Source organism: Hypanus sabinus, chromosome 17 (genome assembly GCF_030144855.1).
Source record: "Hypanus sabinus isolate sHypSab1 chromosome 17, sHypSab1.hap1, whole genome shotgun sequence".
NCBI classification, from domain to species: domain Eukaryota; kingdom Metazoa; phylum Chordata; class Chondrichthyes; order Myliobatiformes; family Dasyatidae; genus Hypanus; species Hypanus sabinus.
Genome location: NC_082722.1, coordinates 85,421,510 through 85,439,836, shown reverse-complemented (window position 1 = coordinate 85,439,836; position 18,327 = coordinate 85,421,510). Strand labels below are relative to the sequence as shown.

General features: G+C 41.8%; 1 protein-coding gene across 1 annotated transcript in view; it reads right to left on the bottom strand.

The window, feature by feature from the left end:
- The window catches only part of sntb2 (syntrophin, beta 2), a 65,088-nt gene extending 47,020 nt beyond the window's left edge, over positions 1 to 18,068 (bottom strand). The window contains exon 1 of the mRNA XM_059992446.1: positions 17,534 to 18,068. Within this exon, the coding sequence (XP_059848429.1) occupies positions 17,534 to 18,068 (535 nt within the window). The remainder of the gene's footprint in view (positions 1 to 17,533) is intronic.
- Positions 18,069 to 18,327: the final 259 nt, after the last annotated feature.

Below are 18,327 nucleotides of genomic sequence, written 5' to 3'. Positions count from 1 at the left end.
AAGCTGAAATATTCACGAGGAACTTCTTCACTCAGACGGTGATGAGAGTGTGGAATGAGCTGCCAGTAGAAGTGGTGGATGCAGGATTGAATGCAACATTTGAGAAGTTTGGATAAATACTTGGATGGAGGGGTATGGAACACTATGGTCAAGGTATGGTCAGAATAATAGCTCCACACAGAGTATATGGGCCAAACCAAGATTAGCCAGCGCAAGACAAAGCCTGTCGAGAAAGAAGCCTGCTACACTCCTGACTATTCAATTTGCCCTTTAGTCCAAGTACGTTACTCCCTGGACTGTCTGCTTTAATCAGTGCCCAACTGGCCTGCAGTACAACACATGGCTCAGACATACAGAAGTCTTATGAAGGTTTTCAATGCTTTCACATAGACCTGTAGCTGAAAGAACTGCCGAGCTGCTGTTGGGGTGCCATTAATAGAAGTAGTAGTGATCTGCACAGGAACAGAACCCATCCCTCTCCTCACACAACTTCAATAGTCCATCAATAGCAAAACCAGCCAAGGAATCTAAAATCATATATTAAGAGGGCCAGGAAATAGCAGGATACCGATCACAAAGGTAAAGTCACAACTCAGGAACCACAAAGCAAAACCTTTCTTTCAAAACTGCTTTTACCTGCAAATAATTCCAAAAGATTCAAAGTTCTCTCAATCCTAAACAATGTAGTTTTTTTTTCTGGCAACCTAATCGAATCAGGAGAGAGAGGAGGCAACTTGAGTGACATTTTGAAAAAAAGTGCTGAGATTTCCTGGTGGTGGCTGATGGAGTAGCAGCAATCTCCCTTTGCTCCAACTCTAATTATCTTACTATTTCCAGCCTGTCTTGAAACTTCTTTTTTAAGTGTAATATTTTTTCATTATGGCTACATCAAGGAGTAGCAGAGGTACTAAAAAGGATGATCCCCCTGCTTCTTTGGATTCTATTATGGATTTGCTGCGAAGTCAACCACGAGAAGCCTCTGAGAAATTTCAACAATTCAGCTCTGAATTCAAAAAGATGGTAAATTGGATTCTGTTCAGCAAACTCTTAATGAACATGATAAACGTATAAAAAATAATGAAGCAATGTAGTCGTCTCTGGAAACAGAAGTGGATGAACTGCAAAAGCTTTGAGAAAAGCAATTAAAATCCAATGAAAAGTTAAGTCAGAAGATCATCAACATAATAAATAGAAGCAGAAGGAACAATCTACGGGTTCTGGGTCTCGAAGAATTAATTGAAGGATTCATCCTATGGAATTCTTTGCAAACTTTCTGCAAGAATTATTTCCAGAAAATTTGGCGTCTTTGCCTATGATTGATCGAGTTTACAGGTCTCCTGTCTTTAGATCTCCTGACAGAGATAGACCAAGATCGGTAATAATTTGTTTTCATGAACTTAAAACAAAGGAACTGTTAATACGCGAATCTCATCGAAGTGGCATGACTGATTATCGTGGCAGCAAGATTACAATTGTTGAAGATTATTCGCCTGAGGTTACGCAGGAACGCGCTAAGTTCAAAGAAGTTATGTCTGACTTTTTAAACAAGTTTTTTAAACCTTCCCTTTCCTATCCAGCTTGTCTCAGAATCTCCCTTAAAAACGGTTCTTTTGAATGGTTTCGTTGGAATGCTGAAGCACAAAGGTTTTTAAAATCCGAATGCTAGCTGTTTAGTTTGTTCTTGCATGAAGACACAAAATTAAATGAGAAGCTTTTAATTCGCAAATCCCGTTGAAGGGGCATGATTTGTTATAGGGTGGAATAGTAGATTCTCAAAGACTATTCACTTGAGGTTATGCAGGAACATGCTAAGTTTAAACAAGCTTCGTTGGAATTTTTTAAACAAGGGTTTTAACACGTTCCTTGGCTACCCAGTTTGACTGAGGATCTCATTAAAGATGGACCCTTTGAATGGTTTCATTTGAATGAAGCATAAAGCTTTTTTAAATTTGAAAGCTAACTGCTTAGCCTGTTTTTTCATAATGATATAAGATTAAATGTTTAATGTCTTTCTGTATGAATAATGGTATCTTTCACTTTTGCTAAACCTTTAACTAATTTCCTTTTGTATTTTTTAATACAGTATTTTTGATATACGGGAATTGAATTTATTGTCTGGTTTAGTCTAGGTTGGAATATAAACAACCTTGAGACTAATTAGAGCAATCGCCAGGTTTTTTTTGGGGGGGGGGGGGGTTGTCCGTATTTGTAGATGCTGGCTTTCTATTGGTCGGTTTTCCTTCTTTGGGAGGCGGGTGGGGGGATGGGTTTTTTCCTCAGAAGCTGTTTACAATTTTTTTTTGCCAACTTGTTGCTTGGTTACCATTTCTTAAGGTTTGTGGATTGGTTTTAACTTACATTTTAACCCTTCCTTTAAATAATACTAAAAATGGACCAAACTATTAACTTACTCAGTTTTAACATGAACGGGTTAAATCACCCTGTTAAACGTAATAACATTTTTGCTTATATTAAGAAATTTAAGGTCCCTATTATTTTTCTTTACAAGAAACTCACATACGCAAATGTGATAATTACATTTTTTTAGCCGCTGGAACGGACTTTGTTTTCATTCGTCTTTTCAGGCCAAATCTAGAGGAGTTTCGACTCTTATAGATAATACACTTTCCTTTGTCCAACATAGTGTCTGATACTAATGGATATTTTGTTATAGTTTCAGGAAAACTAGATAATAAAATAATAATATTTGCCAATGTGTATGCCCTAAATATAGATGAACCAGGATTCTTTGAGCGTTTTTTTTTTCATTTTTACCAGTTCCTAGTCTTTATTCTTTGGAGATGGAAGGAGATTTTAATTGCTGGCTACACCCAATTTTAGACCAATCATCTTCTAAACCAGCATCTCTTAATATATCAGCTTTGTTTATTCAACCTTTTTTACTGAAATGTGGTATTGTTGATGTTTGGCATTTCTTACATCCTTTAGATAGGGGGCACTCATTTTTTTCCCCAAGTTCATCATATATATTCCAGGAATGATTTTTTTTATTGCTAGTCGAATGATTTCAGCAGTTTGTTCCTGTGAATATAAAGAGATTGCTGTTTCAGATCATGTGCCTGTATTTCTATCTTTAAATCTCCCTGGTCTTCCTCAAACAAACAGAATTTGACGTTTTAATACAACTGTTATCTGATAAGGAATTTTTAAAATTTCTTGAGAGGCATATTATTTGTTTTTTGAGGAGAATAAAAAGGAAGAGAATTCTAATATGTTAGTACAACTCAGAAACCACTTATTGTTTACACTGATCATAATCCGTTAGTTTTTCTGAGTAAGATGAAAAACAAAAACAGAAGGTTATTAAATTGGAGTTTGATGTTACAAGAGTACAATATTGTGATAACTCATATTAAAGGTAAAGATAATGTGGTTGCTGATTGTCTATTTCGATGTTGAATGTACACGGTAATTTTTTTTTATGGAGTGGTTTTTTTTTCAATTGTAACACTCCTACTGTATTGTGACTTATAAGCTGTTATATGATGGTGTTGTGTATTGTGTATGTTATAAAATTTATACCTTTGTTTTTCTTGTAAGCAATTGTTAAAAATTTTTGTTCTTGTCAGACCAAAAATGTTTTTTTTTGGAGGGAGGTGTTACGTACTCGTGACACATGACGGTGGTGCCCTTGTCATGTGACTGGGGTTGAAGCTGTACTGGACTTGAGGTGATGGTCTTGTGATGGTGGAATGACGTCATTTTCCCGCCAGTAGAGATCATGTGATGGGTTTTTTACAGGTTATAAAAGGTAGACCCCACCCTGTGAGGAGGGGCAGTTCGTGGCTGGATTTGCCAAGTTGACTTCATGCCACTGCGTGTTTGAAGTGATGACGCAGTTTAGTTGAAGGATGAAGTTTTTATTTAATGCCTAAAGTTTAAAAGGTTAATGCCAACAGGTTCTTTATGATTCTGTTAGTTTGAGAATTAGAGGAGAGTGAAGATTCAAGGTTGGAAGTAAAGATCGAGGAGAATCGCTTTCTACGGTGAAACGGGGGCGACCTTTGTTTGATCCTTATTTGGAAGGATTTCGTTGACTATCTTCGTGTTAATCCCTAGGTTTACCTAGAAAGGATTGAAGGTAGTGGAGAAGGAAAGGTCAGTGCCTTTAAGCCGTTCTGTTTCGTAAATTCTTCGTGGGAATTTCGACGTCGGGAATCGAAGCAAGCGACGTGAAAGATAACTTAAATCGTCCTGTAAAGTCTCTCCTTTTAAATGGACTGTGAGCATATCGAACTTTTGGCAATATCACTTTAAAGAACTGTTTTGGAATATCACTTTACGAACTGTTTGAACAGCCGCTCAGCAGCTGTTTCCGGTTACGGTAGTGTTTGTTTACTTTTGGGGGGTTTGTTTTCTGTGTTTAATAAACGTGTTGTTTTATTATAAGAAACCCTTGCCTAACTCATATATTTATTGTTGCCTGATGTATGGAATACTTTCAAGGCCTATATTAAAGGACAAATTATTTCTTCTACTGCAAGTGTTAAAATTAAAGCTAATAAAGAAAGAATTAGCCAATCAATTGAAACAATTAAATCAAAAACACGCTATAGCTCCAGATCCTGTTTTATATAAAAGACCTGTTGAAGTTAAAACTAAATACGATCTTCTGTTAACCTATCCAATTGAAGCTCAACTTCTTAAAGATAAAACTCAATTTTACATTCACAGATATAAATCAGGCAAAGCATTGGCCAACCAATTAAAAACTTCTGTAGCTAAATGACAAATTAAAGAAATTTGCAAAACTAATGGTGATAGCACAACTGATCACTCTGAAATAAATGATACCTTTAGAGAATTCTATTCTAAACTTTATAGTTCTGATTCCCCTAAATACTGTAATGAATAATTTTCTAGATCAATTAAGCATTCCTGCACTTTCTGCAGATAATTGTAAACAGATGGATCAACCCATTTGTTATGAGGAAATTGCCAAGGCTATACATTCATTACACTTGGGGAAGGCTCCTGGTCCTGATGGATTTTCTGTAGAATTTTATAAGACTTTTACTTCATTAATTATACCGCAATTACACTTAGTCTTTTTGGATTCTTTCAAATTGGGTAGCTTGCCTCAATTTTTCTACGAAGCCTCTATTTCACTTATCCTAAGGAAGAACAAGGACCCAACTGAATGCTCTTCATATAAGCCAATTTCATTACTCAATGTTGATACTAAAATCCTTTCTAAAGTTCTGGCTCGTAGGATTGAAAATATTCTACCTTCTATTATTTCTGATGCTCAGACTGGATTTATTAAAAAACAACATTCCCATTTTAATATACGCCATGTATTAAATGTTATTTACTCTCCCTCCCAGGAGATATCGGAATGTGTGATATCCCTAGATGCTGAGAAGGCCTTCGATCAGTTAGAATGGAATTATTTATTTAAAACCTTAGAAAAATTTAATTTTGGACCAGATGTTATTCAATGGACTACTTTATCTCCTTCTGCTCGGGTTGTTACTAATTTTCAAAATTCCAAACCATTTAAACTTCATCATGGAACTAGACAAGGCTGTCCATTGAGCCCTTTGCTCTTTGATCTAGCTTTAGAAACTCTTGCCACTGCTTTTCGAGAATCTAATGATACCTGTGGTATTTTAAGGACAGGTATTACTCACAAAATTTCGCTTTATGCTGATGATATGCTGCTGTTTATCTCTAATGTTGAGACCCCATTACCTTGTGTACTTTCTTTACTCTCCCGTTTTAGCCAGTTTTCAGGACAAAAATTGAACCTACATAATTTGGTATTTACCAAATTTACTTATTTGGGTGTAAGTTACTAAGAATTATAAACACCTGTTTAAAGAAAACTTTCTTACTTTACTGAATCATGTAAAAAGGATATAATTAAATTGGTTACCTCTTTCAATTTCATTGATTGGATGGACTAATCCTATTAAAACAAATATTCTTCCTAAATTTATATATCTTTTTGACTCTCTTGATTCTATTTTATCCTCTTATATATGGAAAAATAAACATCCTCATTTTAATAAAGTTCATCTTCAAAAATCTCAAAAATCTGGAGGTTTAGCCTTACCTAATTTTAGGTTTTATTACTGGGCAGTTAATATACAATATCTTACGTTTTGGGTATATTATATTAATTGTGTAGATTGTCCATTATGGGTTTCTTTAGAAGCTAACTCTGTTAATAAATTTTCTATTATTTATCTTCTTGGATCCTCGCTTCCTTTATCTGTAAGTAAACTAATTGATAGTTAAACATATTCTGAGGATCTGTATACAATTTAGAAAATTCTTTGGTTTATTGAGATTTTCCCTTGCAAGTCCTATTTATTCTAATTTTTTTTAAACCCTCCATGACTGATTTAGTTTTTAAAGAATAGGACAGGTTGGGTATTAAATGTTTTTGGGATTTAAATATAGCTTATCTTAAACTCACATTTTTAGATATTTACAAATCAGAGACTTTTTAAGATGTCAATTATGTACATTTCCTATAATCTCAGATAAGAACTTACTAGATGTAATTTTTAGTTTGACACCTTTTCATAATGGTTCAATATCTAATATTTATGGTATGTCACTGGAGACGAGGAATGCTCCTTTAGACAAAAAGAAGAATCTCTGGGAACAAGATTTACAGACATCAATATCTGAGGAAACTTAGAATGAATCTTTAAACTGGTTATTACTTCATCACTATGTGCTCGTCATTCCCTCATACAATTTATGGTGGTACATAGAGTTCATATGACTAAGGATAAGCTATCTCATTTTTATTCAGAAATATCTCCCTACTGTGACAGATGTAATAATGGAGAAGCTTCATTAACTCATATGTTTTGGACTTGTTCCAATCTTGAAAAATATTGGAAGCCTTTTAAACTATTTCCTTACTTTTTAAAGTCAATTTTAAGCCTAACCCTCTGATAGCTCTATTCGGTATTGTTGCAGGACGAGATATTAAGCTGAAGGCATCTGATTTGGATATTTTGGCCTTTAGCTCTCTTATAGCATTTGTATAATTGAAAAGATGTTTTTCCTCCTACTTACTCATGTTCAATGGCTATGTGACGTTATGTCATGTTTAGATTGAGAGAAGATTCATTCTTCAACTTCTGAATCTCGTCAAGACTTTCAAATATAGTGGGGACCTTTCCTGAATTATTTTCAAAACCTTCAATTTGTTATCTGTTATTAAGTTTTATTATATGAGTAGGTCTTTTCTCCTTAATGAACAGCTTCAGTCCTGGTAGGGGTTAGATTTTTTTTGTAATAAATTAGTATAATTCAATATAACTATTGATTAACTTATATGAATACGGGGTAATGAGATTGTTATTATGAACAGATATAATGTAATTGGTAGTTTTTAAAAGTCTTAAAACTAATAAAAATATTGGAAAAGAAAGAAAAGGAGTGCTCATGGGCTTTAGATGTTTTCCAGTAGCCCAATGAATAGTGATTCATTAGCAAGGGAAAATAAAAGTAAGGCAGGAACAAGTACAGCAGCATTTGTGTTAGAAACTTCGGCACATCAGGCTTCAGAGAACAGTCTTGGGTGAGATGGCTCCAGGAGATGTGTTGTGTTCTTTGTGTGAGATGTGGGAATTCTGGGAGACCTCCAGTTTGCCGGATAACCACACCTACACCAGGTGCACTGAGTTGCAGCATGCAGAGGAAGTGTTAAGGAACTAGAGCTGTAGCTTGATGCCCATTGGCTCATATGGGAAACTAAAAAGGTGATAGATAGGAGCCACAGGGACATAGTCATCCCTGGGATAGAGGAGGCAAGTACCTGGGTGAATGTCAGGAGAGGGAAAAGAAATGGGCAGAATGCATTGCCAGAAGTTTGAGAGTGTTGGGGGCAGAAGTGAATGAAGGGAGAAGATGCTTGGGAAGGTGAAAGGTCTGAAGGTAGGAATGTCACCTGGACCAGATGGACTACACCTTAGGATTCTGAAAGAGGTGGCTGTAAAGATTGTGGATGCATTAGTAATGATCTTTCAAGAATCACTATATTCTGGAATGGTTCCGGAGGACTTGAAGATTGAAAATGTCACTACATTCTTCAAAAAGGGAGGGACGCAGAAGAAAGGAAATTATAGGCCAATTAGCTTGACCTCAGTGGTTGGGAAGACATTGGAATCGATCGTTAATGATGACGTTTCAGGGTACTTGGAGGCACAAGACAATATAAAGTCAGTGTGGCTTCTGTAAATGAAAATCTTGTCTATTGGAATTCTTTTAGGAAATAAGGAGCAGGATATACAAAGAGAATCAGTGGATATTGTGTACTTGGGATTTTCAAGGTGCTGCACATGAGGCTACTTAGTAAGAAAAAAGCCCATGGTATTACAGGAAAGATACTTGCATGGACTGAGCAATGGCTGATTGGCAGAACACAAACAGTGGGAATAAACAGAGGCTTCTCTTATCAGCTGCGGGTGACTTGAGGTGTTCTGCAGGGTTCAGTGATGGGACTGCTTCTTTTTATGTCGTACATTCATGATTTGGTGACCATGTTTGCAGAGGATACAAAGTCAGGCAGGGGGCAGGTAATGTTGAGGAAGTAGGGAGGCTGCAGAAGGACATATTAACAGAATGGGCAAAGAAGTGGCAGATGGAGTTCAGTGCCAGGAAGTGTATGGTCATGACCTTTGATAGAGGAAATAAAAGCAGACTATTTTCTATACAGGGAAAAAAAAATTCAAAAATTAGAGATGCAAGAGGGCTTTGGAGTCCTAGGGTATAATTTGCAGGTCCAATCAGTGGTGAGGAAGGCAAATGCAATGTTGGTACCAATGACATAGGAAGGAAAAACAAAAGGAGTCTCAAGAGAGAATTTAGAGAGCTAGGCAGAAAGCTGAGAAACAGGACCTTCATGGCTGAAGAATGGTTTCAGTTAGGAGCTAAATGTCCAACCCCATTCTCCTGCCTTTTCCCAATAACCGTTCATACCCTGACTAATCAAGACTTTATTTCTTACATCGTTCATATACACGAGGAGTAAAAATCTTTTCATATTAGTCTATCAATATCGGCCTTAATACACCCAGTTACCTAGCCTCAGTACCAGGCTCTGGTAATGAATTTCACAGATTCACCACTCTCCGGCTTAAGAAATTCCTCATCTCCATTCTAAATGGACGTCCCTCTGTTCTGAGGCTGTGCCCACAGGTCTTAGACTCCCCCACTATAAGAAATATTCATTTCACATTGACTCTATTTAGACCTTTCAACATTTGATAGGTTTCAATGAGATTCCCTCCCCACCCCATTCTTCTAAATTCTAGCATGTATTGGCTCAGCCTTCAATTGCTGCTTATATGATACCCTTTTCATTCCTGGAATAAAACTTGTGAACATCCTCTGAACCTTCTCTAATGTCAGCAACATCCTTTCTTAAATAAGGGGCCCAAAACTGCTCACAATACTCTAAATGAAACATCAGATTTTTGAATTGTCTCCTCTCTCCATTTAGAAAATAGCCAGTGCTTTTACTCCTTTCATCAGAGTGCACACTCACACATTTCCTGAGACTGTACTCCACTTGCCCATTCTCCTAATCTGTCCAAGTTCTTCTGCAACCTCTCTGCTTCCTGAGCACGACCATCCACAAACTTGGCCACAAAGCCATTTCATTGACATCCAAATCATTAGCACACAACGTAAAAAAAAGGTCTCAACACAGGCCTCTGTGGAAGACCAGTAGTCACCAGCAGCCAATGCAAAAAGGATTCCTCTTTACCTTGTGCCAATCAGCCAATGCTCTACCCATGCAAGTATTTTTCCTGTATTACCATTGTCTATGGTCTAAACTCACAGACCTCCGTTGATACTCCTGCCTCCCCCTTACCCCCATCCCTATCTATTATTTTAGTCTGGTTCTCTTTCTCTCTCTTTAATCCCCCCTCACTATTATCTCCCCCCAGCCTTACCTTTCTTTCTCTTTTATTTTCCATAATTCTCCACCTTCCCCCAGCCCATTTCCCTCCAGCCTATCACTTCCTAGCTCTCTACTTCATTCCTCCCCCCACTTCTTATCCCCCCCTTGACCATCCCATTTTACTTCACTCCTGATGAAGGGTTTCAGCCCGAAACGTCGTCACTACCTCCTCCCATAAATGCTGTCTGACCTGCTGAGTTCTGCCAGCATTTTGTGTTTTTATTTATTTCCAGCATCTGCAGATTCACTCATGTTGTCTAAACTATGGAGCCTGGTTCTGGACTCCTAAACCTAGGAAAGACATTATTGACCAGAAATTGGATTCGGAGCAAGGCGGCTGCGGGTGGGACGGCTAAGTATTTCCGGAGCAAAGGCATTTACTACTCTGCGTAAAAGAGAGGCAAGACTGTACATGAGTGTGACGTCAGCCAGTGGAGCGGGAAAAGTTTAAAAAGACCACCATATCCAGCGGGCAGCAGAGTGAGAGGGTACCAGAACGATAGGGCTTTGGCTCAACGGGTTTAGGCGGTAACGAGGTTAGGTAGGTTTACCTGTCTTAATGGCGGAAAGGAAGAATGTATGTGAGGCTGGTTTACTGTGCCCAGTTTCCGATGTGGAAAGTCCTGCAGTCTCCCTGCCTCCTGGATGACCATCTGCATCCGGTGTGTCGAGCTGCAGCTCCTAAGGGACCATGTTAGGGAACTGGAGACGGAGCTCAATGACCTTCGTCTGGTCAGGGAGAGCGATAGAAAGGATAGAAAGGAGTTATAGTCAGGTGGTCACACTGGGGCCACGGGAGACAGACAAGTGGGTCACGGATAGGAGGGGGAAGGGGAAGAGTCAGGTACTAGAGAGTACCCCTGGACAATAAGTACTCCTGTCTGAGTACTGTTGGGGGTACAGCCTACCTGGGGCAAGCAACAGTGGCCGTGGCTCTGGCACAGAGTTGGGCCCTGTGGCTCAGAATGGTAGGGAAAGGAAGAGTAAGGCAGTAGTGATAGGGGACTCTATAGCTAGGGGGTCAGACAGGTGATTCTGTGGATGCAGGAAAGAAACTCGGATGGTAGTTTGCCTCCTATAGGAGCCAGGGTCCGGGATTTTCAGATCGCGTCCAAGATATCCTGCAGTGGGAGGAAGAACAGCCACAGGTCGTGGCACATATTGGTACCAATGACATAGGGAGGAAAAGGGAAGAGGTCCTAAACAAAGACAACAGGGAGTTAGGAAGGAAGTTGAGAAAACTTCCACAAAGGACCGCAAAGGTAGTAATCTTGGGATTACTGCCTGTGCCATGCACAGGTGAGAATAAGAATAGAATGAGGTGGAGGATAAATGCATGGCTGAGGGATTGGAGCAGCAGGCAGGGATTCAGATTTCTGGATCATTGGGACCTCTTTTGGGGCAGACATGACTGTACAAAAAGGACAGGTTGTACTTGAATCCCTGGGGGACCAATATCCTGGCGTGGAGGTTTGCAAAGGCTACTGGGGAGAATTTAAACTAGAATTGCTGGGGGGTAGGAACCAAACTGAAGAGACTGAAGAAGGGGCAGCTGGCTCACAAATAGAGAAAGCTAGGAGACAGTGTGTGAGGAAGGATAGGCAGGTGATAGAGAAGGGACACGCTTAGACCGAAGGTTTGAGATGTGTCTATTTTAACGCAAGGAGTGTTGTGAACAAAGTGGATGAGCTTAGAGTGTGGATCAGTACTTGGAGCTATGATATGGTGGCCATTACAGAGACTTGGATGGCTCAGGGACAGGAACGGTTACTTCAAATATCGAGTTTTAGATATTTCAGAAAGGACAGGGAGGCAGGAAAAAGAGGTGGCAGCGTGGCACTGTTGATCAGAGATAGTGTCACAGCCGCAGAAAAGGGGGACACCATGGAGGGATTGTCTACAGAGCCTCTGTGGATTGAGATTAGGAACAGGAAGGGGTCAATAACTTTACTGTGTGTTTTTTATAGGCCGGCCTATAGTAACAGGGATATCAAGGAGCAGATAGGGAAACAGATCCTGGAAAGGTGTAATAATAACAGAGTTGTCATGATAGGAAATTTTAATTTCCCAAATATCACTGGCATCTCCCTAGAGCAAGGGGTTTAGATGGGGTGGTGTTTGTTCGGTGTGTTCAGGAAGGTTTCTTGACACAATATGTAGATAAGCCTACAAGAGGAGAGGCTGTATATGATCTGGTATTGGGAAATGAACCTGGTCAGGTGTCAGATCTCTCAGTAGGAGAGCATTTTGGAGATAGTGATCATAATTCTACTCCTTTACAATAGCATTGGACAGAGGTAGGAACAGACAAGCTAGAAATGCATTTAATTGGAGTAAGGGGAATTATGCGGATATCAGGCAAGAACTTGGAAGCTTAAGTTGGAAACAGCTGTTCTCAGGGAAAAGTACAGAAGAAATGTGGCAAATGTTCAGGGAATATTTGTGTAGAGTTCTGCACAGTTACGTTCCAATGCGACAGGGAAGTTATGGTAGGGTACAGGAACCGTGGTGTACAAAGGCTGTAATAAATCTAGTCAAGAAGAAAAGAAAAGCTTACAAAAGGTTCAGAGAGCTAGGTAACGTTAGAGATCTATTAGATTATAAGGCTAACAGGAAGGAGCTTAAGAACGAAATTAGAAGAGCCAGAAGGGGCCATGAGAAGGCCTTGGCGGGCAGGATTAAGGAAAACCCCAAGGCATTCTACAAGTATGTGAAGAGGAGGATGAGACGTGAAAGAATAGGACCTATCAAGTGTGACAGTAGGAAAGTATGTATGGAACTGGAGGAAATAGCAGAGGTACTTAATGAATACTTTGCTTCTGTATTCACTATGGAAAAGGATCTTGGTGATAGCAGCGATCACTTGCAGTGGACTGTAAAGCTTGAGCATGCAGATATTAACAAAGAGGATGTATTGGAGCTTTTGGAAAGCATCAAGGTGGATAAATCGCCGGGACCAGATGAGATGTATCCCAGGCTACGGTGGGAGGTGAGGGAGGAGATTGCTGAGCCTCTGGCGAAGATCCTTGCATCATCAATGGGGATGGGAGAGGTTCCGGAGGATTGGAGGGTTGCAAATGTTGTTCCTTTATTCAAGAAGAGAGTAGAGATAGCCCAGGAAATTATAGACCAGTGAGTCTTACCTCAATGGTTGGTAAGATGATGATGATCCTGAGAGGCAGGATTTATGAACATTTGGAGAGGTATAATATGATTAGGAATAGTCAGCATGGCTTTGTAAAGGGCAGGTCATGCCTTACGAGCCTGACTGAATTTTTTGAGGATGTGACATCGATGAAGGAAGAGCAGTAGATGTAGTGTATATGGATTTCAGCGAGGTATTTGACAAGGTACCCCATGCAAGGCTTACTGAGAAAGTAAGGAGGAATGGGATCCAAGGGGACATTGCTTTGTGGATCCAGAACTGGCTTAACCACAGAAGGCAAAGAGTGGTTGTAGACGGGTCGTATTCTGCATGGAGGTCAGTGACCAGTGGTGTGCCTCAGGGATCAGTTCTGGGACCCTTACTCTTCGTGATTTTTATAAATGACATGAATGAGGAAGTGGAGGGATGGGTTCGTAAGATTGCTAATGACACAAAAGTTGGAGGTGTTGTGGATAGTGTGGAGGGTTGTCAGAGGTTACATTGGGACATTGATGGGATGCAAAACTGGGCTGAGAAGTGGCAGATTGAGTTCAACCCAGATAAGTGTAAAGTGGTTTATTTTCATAGGTCAAATATGATGGCAGAATATAGTATTAATGGTAAGACTTTTGGCAGTGTGGTGGATCAGCGGGATCCTGGGGTTCGAGTCCAAAGGACACGCAAAGCTGCTGCGCAGATTGACTCTGTGGTTTAGAAGGCATATGGCGTATTGGCCTTCATTAATCATGGAACTGAATTTAGGAGTTGAGAGGTAATGTTGTAGCTATATAGGACCCTGGTCAGACCCCTCTTGGAGTACTGTGCTCAGTTCTGGTTGCCTCACTACAGGAAGGATGTGGAAGCCATAGAAAGGGTGCAGAGAAGATTTACCAGGATGTTGCCTGGATTGGGGAGCATGCCTTTTGAGAATAGGTTGAGTGAACTCGGCCTTTTCTCCTTGGAATGACGGAAGATGAGAGGTGATCTGATAGAGGTGTATAAGATGATGAGAGTCATTGACCGGAGGCTTTTTCCCAGGGCTGAAGTGGCTGACACAAGGACACAGGTTTCAGGTGCTGGGGAGTCGGTACAGAGGAGATGTCACAGATAAGGTTTTTACTCAGAGAATGATGAGTGCTTGAAATGGGCTGCTGGCAACAGTGGTGGAGGTGGATATGATAGGACAGGGTCTTTTAAGAGACTTTTTTAGTAATTTCTAAGGTAGGGACATGCTCGGCACAACTTCGTGGGTGGAAGGGCCTGTAGTGTGCTGTAGGTTTTCTATGTTTCATCGAAATGTACCAACTTCTCACAGGAACAACTGCAGAACAGAATATTGGAAAATAACAGCCACTACATCAAGCAGCACTTCCAAAGCTCTGGAAACAACTCTGGCATCATTTTTGATTTAACTGTCGCAATGTGCTGCACCTCCCATCAAACCACCCAAGCCGAATCACAGGACAATTTACTATGACCACTATGACCAATTAACCTACTAACTGGTTCATCTTTGACTGTAGGAGGAAACTGGAGCACCCACACATTTCACAGAGAGGATAGGATGTACGGAGACTCCTTAAAGAGGGTGCTGGAATTGAATTCAAATGACGAGCTGTAATAGAGTCATAATAACCCCCTCACCACTGTGGTCGCCCCAAATGATGTCCATCAGTTTTGTTTCAGTTCCTCACTATAAAGAGATCTCTGGATTTAATATTTCTGGTAACTTTGTGCTTTTTCTCAACAAGAGAATGCCTTATTTCTGATCATGAATGCTAACAAAAGCAGTCTCCAACCAGATCCCCCATCCCACTTCTGTCCAGAGACAGTCCATCCTTCTTCCCCTCCCACATTTTGGAGACAGTCTCCCATCTTTCCATTAACCCTTCTGTCCATCAAAGAGAGAGTGCCCCACTCCTCCAGCTGCCCTACGTCCTATGGACGTTCTGCACCTCTTTCCCCTAACCCGTCCCTGTGACAGCCTGCCCCTCTCATCAACCTGTCCCAGAGATAGTCTGCCGCTCTCCCCCATGTCCCAAAGACAGTAATTGCCTCTTTACCCCCCCCAAGTCAAGGAGACAGTTTGCCCCTTTCCACCCCACCCTCTCACTCCAAAGCCATTCTTCCCTCTCTCCCTGTCCAAGGGACAGCCTGCCCTTTTCCCACTACAACTCCCATCCCAAGGAGTGTGCCCTTCTTGTGCCTACACCCTCCATCCCCGAGTCAGTCTACCCTCTTCCCCTTGCACCCTTCCATCCCAGAGAGCTTGCCCCTCTTCTCCTACACCCCAACAACCCAGCGACAGTCTGCCTTTCTCCCCTACACTTCAATCACAGGCAGTCTGACTCCCTTCTCCCTAAACCCTAGTCCTGTAAAGGAAATCTGCCCTCTTCCCACCTACATCCCAGTACAGGAGATGGTCTGCCCCTATTCTCCCTGGATGACAAGAATGAAGTTGGGGCCGCTAAAGGATAAAGAAGACAACATGTGCCTGGAGCCAGTGGTGGGTGGGGAGGTCCTAAATGAATACTTTGCTTCAGTATTCACAAGTGAAAAGGACCTTGATCAGGGTGAGGTCGAAATAGAACAGGCCTGTGTGCTGGACAATGTGGAGATTAAGGAAGAAGTGTTGAATCTTCTTAAAAACATCAAGATTCATAAGTCTCTAGGGCCAGATTTGATATACCCCAGGTTGCTGTGGGAAGTGAGAGAAGAGATCGCTGGAGCAGTGGCTATGATATTTGAATCCTCTTTGGCTGCAGGGGAGGTGCCGGAGGATCGGAGAATGACAAATGTTGTTCCCTTGTTTAAAAAAGGTAATAGGGAGAAGCCTAGGAACTATAGACCGATGAGTCTTACGTCGGGTCTGCACACTATTGGAAAGGATTCTTAAGGATAAGATCTACGAGCATTTGGAGAAGTACAGTCTACTCATGAATAGTCAACATGGCTTTGTGAAGGGAAGGTGGTGCCTCACAAGCCTAATTGAGTTTTTTGAAGAAGTAACAAAAGAAATTAATGAGGGCAGGGTGGTAAATGTGGTCTACATGGATTCTAGAAAGGCATTTGACAAGGTCTCCAACAAGAGACTCATCCAGAAAGTCATGAGGCATGGGATCAGTGGAACCTTGGCTGATTGGATAAAAAATTGGCTTACAGGAAGAAAGCAGAGGGTAGTTGTGGAAGGAAAGTATTCTGCTTGGAGGTCGGTGACTAGTGGAGTGCTGCAAGGATCTGTCCTGGGACCCCTGCTGTTTGTGATTTTTATAAATGACCTGGATGAAGAGGCAGAAGGATGTGGATAAGTCTGCAGATGACAGGAAGATTGGAGGAGTTGTGGATGGAGCTGTAGGTTGTCGAAAGTTACAAGAGGATATAGGCAGGATGCAGAGTTTGGCAGAAGAGTGGCAGATGAAGTTCAATCCAGATAAGTGTGAGGTGATGCATTTTGGAAGGACAAACCAGAAGGCTGAGTACAGGGTTAATGGTCAGTTACTTAAGAATGCGGATGAACAGAGGGACCTTGGGGTTCAAATCCATACATCCCTCAAGGTTGCTGCACAGGTTCATATGATAGTTAAGGAAACCTATGGGATGCTAGGCTTCATTAATAGGGGGATTGAGTTCAAGAGTAGAGAGGCCATGTTGCAACTCTACAATCTGGTGAGATCACACTTAGAGTATTGTGTTCCGTTCTGGTCACCTCATTATAGGAAGGATGTGTAAACTATGGAGAAGGTGCAGAGGAGGGTACCAGGATGTTGCCTGGATTGGAAAACAAGTCTTATGAGGCAAGGTTAGCAGAGCTGGGACTTTTCTCTTTGAAGCATAGAAGGATGAGAGGGGACTTGATAGTGGTCTACAAGGTTATAAGAGACATAGACAAGGTAGATAGCCAGTACCTGTTTCCCAGGGCACAAATAGTAAACACCAGAGGGCATATGTACAAAATTAAAGGAGGGAAGTTTAGAAGAGACATCAGGGGTAAGTTGTTGTCGTGTTTTTCTTTTACACAGAGGGTTGTGGGTGCCTGGAAGACTTGCCAGGGACAGTGGTGGAGGCTAAAACATTAGGGGCATTTAACAGCCTCTTGGACAGGCACATGGATGCAAGAAAAATGGTTTAATACTTTTTAAAAGGAATATATGGGTCGGCACAACATCGAGGGCTGAAGGTCCTGTACTATAGTATTCTGTTGTTCAATCTACCTTTCTTCCCCGGACACCTCTGTCCTGGAGACAGTCCCGCTCCTCCTCTACACCCCAGTACAGGATAGAGTCTGCCCCCTCTCCCGTTCACAGTACGCCCCTCTTCCCCGGAGCCGGAGTGCCTCTTCTTCACCCTTTCTCAAAAACGGATTGCCCCCCCTTTTCCCTCCACCCCCGGGGATATTCCACCCCAGCCGAAGGACATAGTCCCACTCCGCTCACCCTCGAGTGTCACCTCCTTGCCAGCCTTCTTCAGGGCCTGCACGGCCTCATCGTGGGTGGCAGCCTGCAGGCGGGTTCCGTTCACCGACAGGATGGCGTCGCCGACCAAGAGAGCGCCGGTACGGTCAGCCGCCAGGCCTCGGAAGATCTTGGAGATAATGATGGGCATCCGATTCTCGCGGCCGCCTTTAATACTAATGCCGAGTCCGCCAGCCTCCTGCTTCAGCACTCGGACGGTGCGCACCCGATCCACCAGCGCTGCGAGCTCAGGATTAGGGCTACCAGCCTCCAGGGCGGGCGGACTGTAGTTCAAGTCTCCCGCCCCAGGCCCCGCTGGACACATATGCGCGGGGCTCGGGCTCCGAGGCCGTGGGGAACCGTTCGACAGCCGGTCCCAGGCCTCAGCCTCGGGCCTCATCTCCTCGCAGCTTAGCCTGAAGCTGCTGTGCCGCAGCTCGGCCTGAACCCTGTGCCAACCCCGGTCCCGCAGAAAGATATCCAAAGGCCCGGAGCGCACTAACAACTCAGCCGCCATATCGGAAGCCAATGGAAGCCGCTACGTTTTAGCCAATAGAAAAGGAGAAAAGAGGAGCCAATGGGAGACGTGAATATACAGCCAATAGTAGCAAGGGAAAGATAAGCAAAACAAAGCTACTGCCGAACTTGTGAGTTCTTTCAGGATTTTGCCTTTATTACTCTGGATTTCCCGCATCTGTAGAATCTCTTGTGATTGTAAAACGAAGTCAACAGGACCAGAAGTGGAGTGGAGTACTATCAGCCAATGGGCGTGGAGA